Raw genomic sequence first — 6660 nt, forward strand, 5'->3', positions numbered from 1 at the left:
AATGGTATGGTTTACCATATAAAGAAGCTTGTAAAAAATGGATACAGCAAAAGCAAGCTAAGCAAGAAGTGAAGCCTTTAAAACTTCAATACAGGTCTGAGTTAATTGAAATGCTTAAGGAAAAAGAAATTGAAGAAGCAGAAGAAACAGTAGCAAAGTACTTATACAATAAATTATGTTTTATTTAAACTTTTATATTTTCAACAAGAAATAATGGAAAATTATTTTTGCAGGTCTTCAACATGGAAAATAAAATGGAATCCTTTTACCAAATCAAAATCTGATTAGTACATGTATTATATTGTTGTATATTATAAATAAAGAAAATGAGAGAAATAAATGATATATCAGATAGCTTAATCTTTCTTTATATATTTGATACATTATGAACACTGGTAATTTTAATATAGAAAATTAAAGTGTTCAAAATATTTGTCAAGTAATATTTGATCGTTAATGTGAAACTTTAAGCATTTTTTTTAAGTTCTTTGTTTATATTTTACAATAAATTCTAAAAAATTATTAACACAAATATGTTTGCTAGATATTAACTAAAAATTTGTTATTTCTAAGAAATAAATAACTATGATATTGTACACTCCAAATCACCATCCTTTGGCAAACAATTTAATAGTGAAGATATGGCTCTTGTAATATATGTCATGGTTCCAAAACTACCACTTGGAGCACTATCATAAAAATGTTGACAAACATATGCTGCTCCACCACAAAGAAGATTTCCCATTGCAGTTGTTTCGCGTTGTTCTTTTGGTTTGGCACAACATAACGTAGCATCGCCATCAATCTTCATCTAATTATTGAAAATATATTTAGTAAATATATTTTATTTTACATATATTGCATTGTACAAATAAAGCTATACCTGATCGTCTAAAAAAATGGCATTAGCTTTGTGAACTAATTGTTCCACTGCAATAAGTCCACCTAGAGAAGTTACCACGTTATACTCAGTTACTAAAGTTAATACCATTAAAGCTTCAACTACTAATTGACGATATTCTGGTTGCGGTATAGTATTTAAAACAGTTTCTACTGCTAATGCAAACTTTAATTCCCCAGGTGTCATTTCCTGCGTAAGATTTTGAGGTAGAACTCTACCCTCAATTGCTAAACCTTGACACTGTAAAAATGGAAAAATTAATTTCATAAATTGAAAATTTTATATGCGAAAAATTGTATACTTACCCGTTCCAGAACTTGCCATACTCGAGGATAAAAATCTCGCGGAACTCTGTTTAATGCACCATCTAATCTTCGTCGTCGTAACCATTGACCTTGTCGATCTGGTTCTATTTCATTAGCATCAGTTTGATCGGGACTTAAGAAGCCTCCAATTTGTGATTTCTGAAGTAAAGCACTAAAATTGTAATAATTTTCGAAAAACAAAAGTCGTCATATCAATAAGTACATTACCTTACTGACTCTACTAGATTTGCAACTGATAACAGAAAAATTTCCTCGACCAACTGAAAACAAGAATAAATCATTTTTAAATGAAAATAAAATTCCAATTTTATCAAATTCCATTAAATTAATCAATTTATAATGAAAATTGTAAACGTACCGCTGCTAATAGCGAATTCTTTTCCACTCATAATATGATGTAAAAGATTCTTCATTTCAAATGGTGATAAATTAAGCAAATGTTCGGATGCTTCTTCTCCGGTACATATTAATGTTCTTGATAATTCAGTAGCCATTACTTGAATTATTAAACCTACTCTAAGCCTAAGCATTTCATGAAACAATTGCGGCTCCGTTCTAATAAACATTGCCAAATACACAAGTAATTCTTGTGTTAACATAGCAGTAGATTCATCATCACCGTACGCTTGATGAATTAAGGCTCGTAATTCGTTTTCTGGCAATGGTGCGACAATTGTGTGCTCGTTAGTTGGTGGCATTCCAACTGTAACTTGCTTTTGACGAACTAATAAATCGGTGACTGCTTTAGCTAAATCTTCGACCCGTTTCCCTAACATGCCAGCCGTGTGACGTACAATTCCCCACAATTTTTGCTGACAAGCTTTTTCGTAAAGATCTTTCAATAAATCTTTTATCAGGACTGGATAGCTTTCTTCAACCATGCCAGTATTAAAATACAGACCTTGAGAATCAACCTATGTATTTAAATTAAGAATTACTCTTAAAGAAATAAAGAAACCTTTTTCAAACAGATAAAGACAACTTTAATCCTATATATTTAAAAAAATGCTTGATATGTAGGGTTTATTGTGGTACGATTTTTGTAACTTACGAGATATTGTAAAATGTCTCCTTGTTCTTCCAAACTTTCAGTTTCTCGAAGCATAGATAATAATTCCTCAACTTCTGTATCTGCATATTGAGTTTCACCTATACCTCTGTGCCTATGTAGCTTTGGAGAATTTGTCCAAGATAATAAATCATCTGTAGGAGAGGGCGTTTGGTCTGCAGGGGTTAACTGTGTAGCACTGGGAGTTAACGTTGTATCTGTCACTTCAATAAATGGATTTGTACTTAAAACAGCAGAAGGTCTTCTCTCTTCTCCTGCCATCCCAAGAATTTCAGCTACAAATTATATTAGTATTTTTTCATTCCTTTTAAAAATTATTTTGCTAATCATTGAATTATTTAGTCATTAAATTCGTTTAACGTTACATAATATATTAAAAAACAGACATGTTAAATTTGTTTCTGTTATTAATATAATTTAGAAACTGGTTACCAAGAATTAGTATACTTACATTCTTGTAGGATGGTAGGAATCACGATATATAGGAATATATTGTACAAACGTTTAAGGATCCTCTTTAAGTAGCATGCAATCAGAGTGTTAAGAATTTAAATAGTTTGTAAGATTAATGTATAAAATAAATACAACTTACGTTCTATAGCGATTGACCTTGTTTTCTTTATAGCACCTTTTACGGACATTCTCCGCCTTAAATTTTTATCAGTTCTAATTACCGGTCTATTGAGAAGACCTGTACGATGTGGAAATGGGCGCATTAGATGTTCTTCCAAATATTGTTGGACCTTATTAAATGTACATAAAATATATAAAATATTGCATTATACATGTTAGTTTGTAATACATATCTTCATTACCTGAGAATTTAATTTGTCTGGTCTACCATCCTCAGAACTTCCTAAGAAGCTCAAATTTGTAATGCACGAAGTACTCAAGAAATCGTTCAAATTTCCCAACGAAACTCGTGTACCATTAATATAACCACTTTTTAACTTCTTCATAGTAGTTATCATTGCTAATGGTATTTTCCCTTGATCTAAAATAATAATTATGTTATAAAATATGAAAGGATTGATTTTGATTTTTTTTAGGAATAAAGGAAATAATGTTTTCTACATTGATTTTATAATGTATTACTTTTAAACAAATTTTATCCTATTTTTAGTAAATGTTTTAATTAAATATTTGTCCTGAATGATCTAAAGCTGCCTGTGGCATACCTAGATGATTATGAGTAGCAACAAGTGTTATAGTTGGCCTGCCGAGCATTTGCTTCCAGTTGATGGTGAGGAAGGCCAAGTTGGTTGTAAAAGTGTTGACAAGGAGGGCTGCATCGTTTGTCGTGTAGTACTCCTCCGCATCAAAGTTCTAAGACATGCAACAAACGCGCACATCACCGCACACATAAGCTGTCATCTTAGACTGTTAGATTTCATATTGAAGAAAAAACGGGCTTTCCTCAATTTCTTTATTTTTATTATTTTATTTTTATTAAATATTTTCAATATTGATCGATTTTGCTCATGATGAATATTATGATATTAACGTTTAAATATCATATGATAAACATTAATAACTAGTGAAACACTTATTTTAGCTAATCAAATTGCATTAAGACCTTCCATAGCCACTAAGTAAAATTTATAACAAAAACAAATGCACGCAAGCAGGCAGACATGTTAGATGTTCTTTGGATAATGTATTTACATAATTTCAGTAAAACATGAAACTCAGAATAAAAACTACTTTACTTAAAAACCATATTTTATCTCTATTACTTTAAAGTTTCATTGCTTTGAAATTATATTATTATAGTTTCCCATGCATTAGAAAACAAGTAACACAGATAAAAACTATGGTTTTTAAATATTAAATTACTGTACCTAGATGAATGTTCTTGAGGGGCATGACCACAAGAGGCCGGCCTAACATGTTCTGCCAGCTAGACTTCAAGAAATTAATTTCGCCTTTGAATATGTCAATCATGAGCTCATAGTCCGATGCGATGTAGAAGCGGGTCATGTCTGTCAACTAATGTTTGATGCAAGAACAAGGCAACATAAGAAAGAAATAAAAGTATGAGAGCAGACAGTGCGACGGGTTTCGGAATACTTACCTGTGGTGTGAATGCAAATATTTTATCGTTCAAGGAATATAATTTACTGGTGCTTAAAATTCCTACATCTCTTGATTTACGTCCAGACAACCCTAATTTTTGATTTCGACCTAAAAATATTTTAAATTTAAAAAAAGGATTAAAAAATATGTAATTATAAGTTATAATAATTATTTGAAGAATTTAGTAGTTCAAAAATACCTAAATATGTATACAAATGACTAAGTACTTTGGCAGGTTGCACTTCAATTGGAGCAACTTCTGCAATAGTTTGAACATGAATATCGTGTTGAGCTATTTTTTCTCTAATTTCAGCATCTTCTGCCAAAATAACAACTTGTACTACAACATCTGGTTTTTTTTCACTACATAAACGTCTATTCAGTGGATCCAATTCTCCCACAGCAAGAAAACCCTATTATTGAAAATATAATTAAAGAAAAATTTGAATTTTATGTATGTATTTTTTCAATTTTTCTCTACTTACTTCTTGTAATAATTTTCCTAATATATAAAGAGATTGAGCCCACATAAATGGACATCGACCTAATGCAATTCGTTTTTGACTACCTGGTTCAGCATACTCTGCTGATACATTCACAGCTTCTACAGAATATAATTCAGGAACTAATTTTATTCCATCTTCTGCTTTAATCATTATTTCTTCCAATTGTTCTGTGTATTCTGTTACAGCTTCATTATTGCCTTGGAAACAATAATCCACAATTAAATAACAAAAGAACAAAGGCCATTCGCATTCTATATTTTCAAACATGCGTAACTCCCATGGTTCATAATAAAGCCTATTATAATTATAATATATTTATTAGTAAATGTGCATATTATATTTGGAAATACTACTTCTTCAATTTGTTTCACCTATTAGGATCCTCTTTTGGTGTTTTATATCCATCTCTTAAAAATCTTTTACAACCATAACGACCTTGCAACTTTTTAGTTATAGCATCCCTTGTTAATTGAATTAAATTAGGTTCATCTATAGCAAATGCTGGAAAACTTATAACAGATAATAATCCGCTATCTAATTCTTTTGAATTAGATTCACGTGGTAACATGGACTGTAAAACAGCTTGACATTTTTGTGCTTCATCTGCTAATACATGAATTACTGAAGTAGGTCCACCTCTTGCACCAAATAAGTCCAGTTCATTCATTGCTTCCATTGCAGCTTTTGCCATTCCAATGCTACTAGCATTTAATTCTGGTAATCCATGATTTGTTTTATCACCTCGTTCCCAAATTCCATAATCAGGAGTACAATAAGCTGACTCAATGTAAAATACTAAATTTTGAATAAACGCAACCTCCAGATTAAAAACAATTTGTAATCCAGATGCTGTCATTTGTGCTAGAATTAATAAATAAAGGGAAATGGCATCTATTTGAAGATGACCCCATTCTGTATCACCCACAACAGTTTGTTCAGTAACAGAACTGTATTTAGCATGTAAAGCATCATTTGGATTTTGACTAGATTTAAATCGTTCAACCTTTTCTTTTTGTTGCATCATTGCCATTAATAAACCTCTCATTAATTTCACACAACTTTGTTCAAGTTCATATGTTTTAGCTCTATCTTCATCTGCATCAGCAATTTTTTTATATGCCATTGAAAGACCCCAAACAGCAAGGATACAATACACATTATCACGAACCCATGCATGGTCATTTTCAGGACTAGCAGGAAAAAGTCCTGTGACTGCATTTTGATGTTTCATAATAATTTTGTGTACAATTCGTTGGTAATAATCCAAACGAACACCAGAGTTACTACGACTTCTCATTTTGAAAATATTTTCTCAAATTTCTACAAATTCTCAAAATATTTTTACTACTACTTTATACTTTAAAAACACATTAAATTCTTAAAATTCTGTAGTATATTTATTATCTCTCATTTCATTTGGAGGTTAAGTTTAAATTATTCTTTTAAAATACCTTTGGAATAATTTCCTTCAATTTTTATTTAATTACTAAGAAGAATATGTATATACATATGTAAGTAAATCGTCACATAAAAAGTATAAAAATTTGTTGTACGCACATTTTATAAGATATCTACACAAAGTGGAAAGCATATACACATGAACATTTTATATACAATGTGAAACGAATGTCAAACACAGTAGACCTCTACATTATCATAAGAAAACTACAAAGGTAATGTTCACATCCCGCGCATATTATCGTATTACACATATAAACGTAAACAAGTTATATGTCACTATACATTTAAAAAAATATTTAATTATGTAAGAAAAATAGGAGT

General features: G+C 30.5%; 2 protein-coding genes across 4 annotated transcripts in view; one reads left to right on the top strand and one right to left on the bottom strand.

Annotated features, from left to right (window-relative positions):
- Positions 1 to 288, top strand: part of LOC108578976 (39S ribosomal protein L28, mitochondrial) — a 1594-nt gene extending 1306 nt beyond the window's left edge. Inside the window, exons 5-6 of the mRNA XM_017942401.1 lie at positions 1 to 157; positions 234 to 288. The exon at positions 1 to 157 is cut by the window's left edge and continues 28 nt beyond it. Coding sequence (XP_017797890.1) covers positions 1 to 157; positions 234 to 288 — 212 coding nt within the window. The remainder of the gene's footprint in view (positions 158 to 233) is intronic.
- A 295-nt stretch (positions 289 to 583) lies between these two features.
- LOC108578952 (probable phosphorylase b kinase regulatory subunit alpha) lies at positions 584 to 6175 on the bottom strand. Of its 3 annotated transcripts, XM_017942371.1 has the most exons (14): positions 5250 to 6175; positions 4858 to 5173; positions 4572 to 4785; positions 4371 to 4480; positions 4138 to 4285; positions 3112 to 3290; positions 2889 to 3039; positions 2748 to 2777; positions 2279 to 2571; positions 1586 to 2141; positions 1435 to 1487; positions 1207 to 1365; positions 884 to 1141; positions 584 to 811 (listed from the first exon to the last, which is right to left on the bottom strand). In XM_017942371.1, exons 1-14 carry the CDS (start codon positions 6173 to 6175, stop codon positions 584 to 586), a joined length of 3621 nt encoding a protein of 1206 aa, XP_017797860.1. The 3 variants fall into 3 exon arrangements, with proteins under 3 accessions (XP_017797860.1, XP_017797863.1, XP_017797862.1); XM_017942374.1 differs by lacking the exons at positions 2748 to 2777; positions 4138 to 4285 and adding an exon at positions 3475 to 3622; XM_017942373.1 differs by lacking the exon at positions 2748 to 2777.
- Between the last annotated feature and the right edge of the window lie 485 nt (positions 6176 to 6660).

This window comes from Habropoda laboriosa, unplaced genomic scaffold, assembly GCF_001263275.1.
Source record: "Habropoda laboriosa isolate 0110345459 unplaced genomic scaffold, ASM126327v1 scaffold30, whole genome shotgun sequence".
In the NCBI taxonomy this organism is placed as follows: Eukaryota; Metazoa; Arthropoda; class Insecta; order Hymenoptera; family Apidae; genus Habropoda; species Habropoda laboriosa.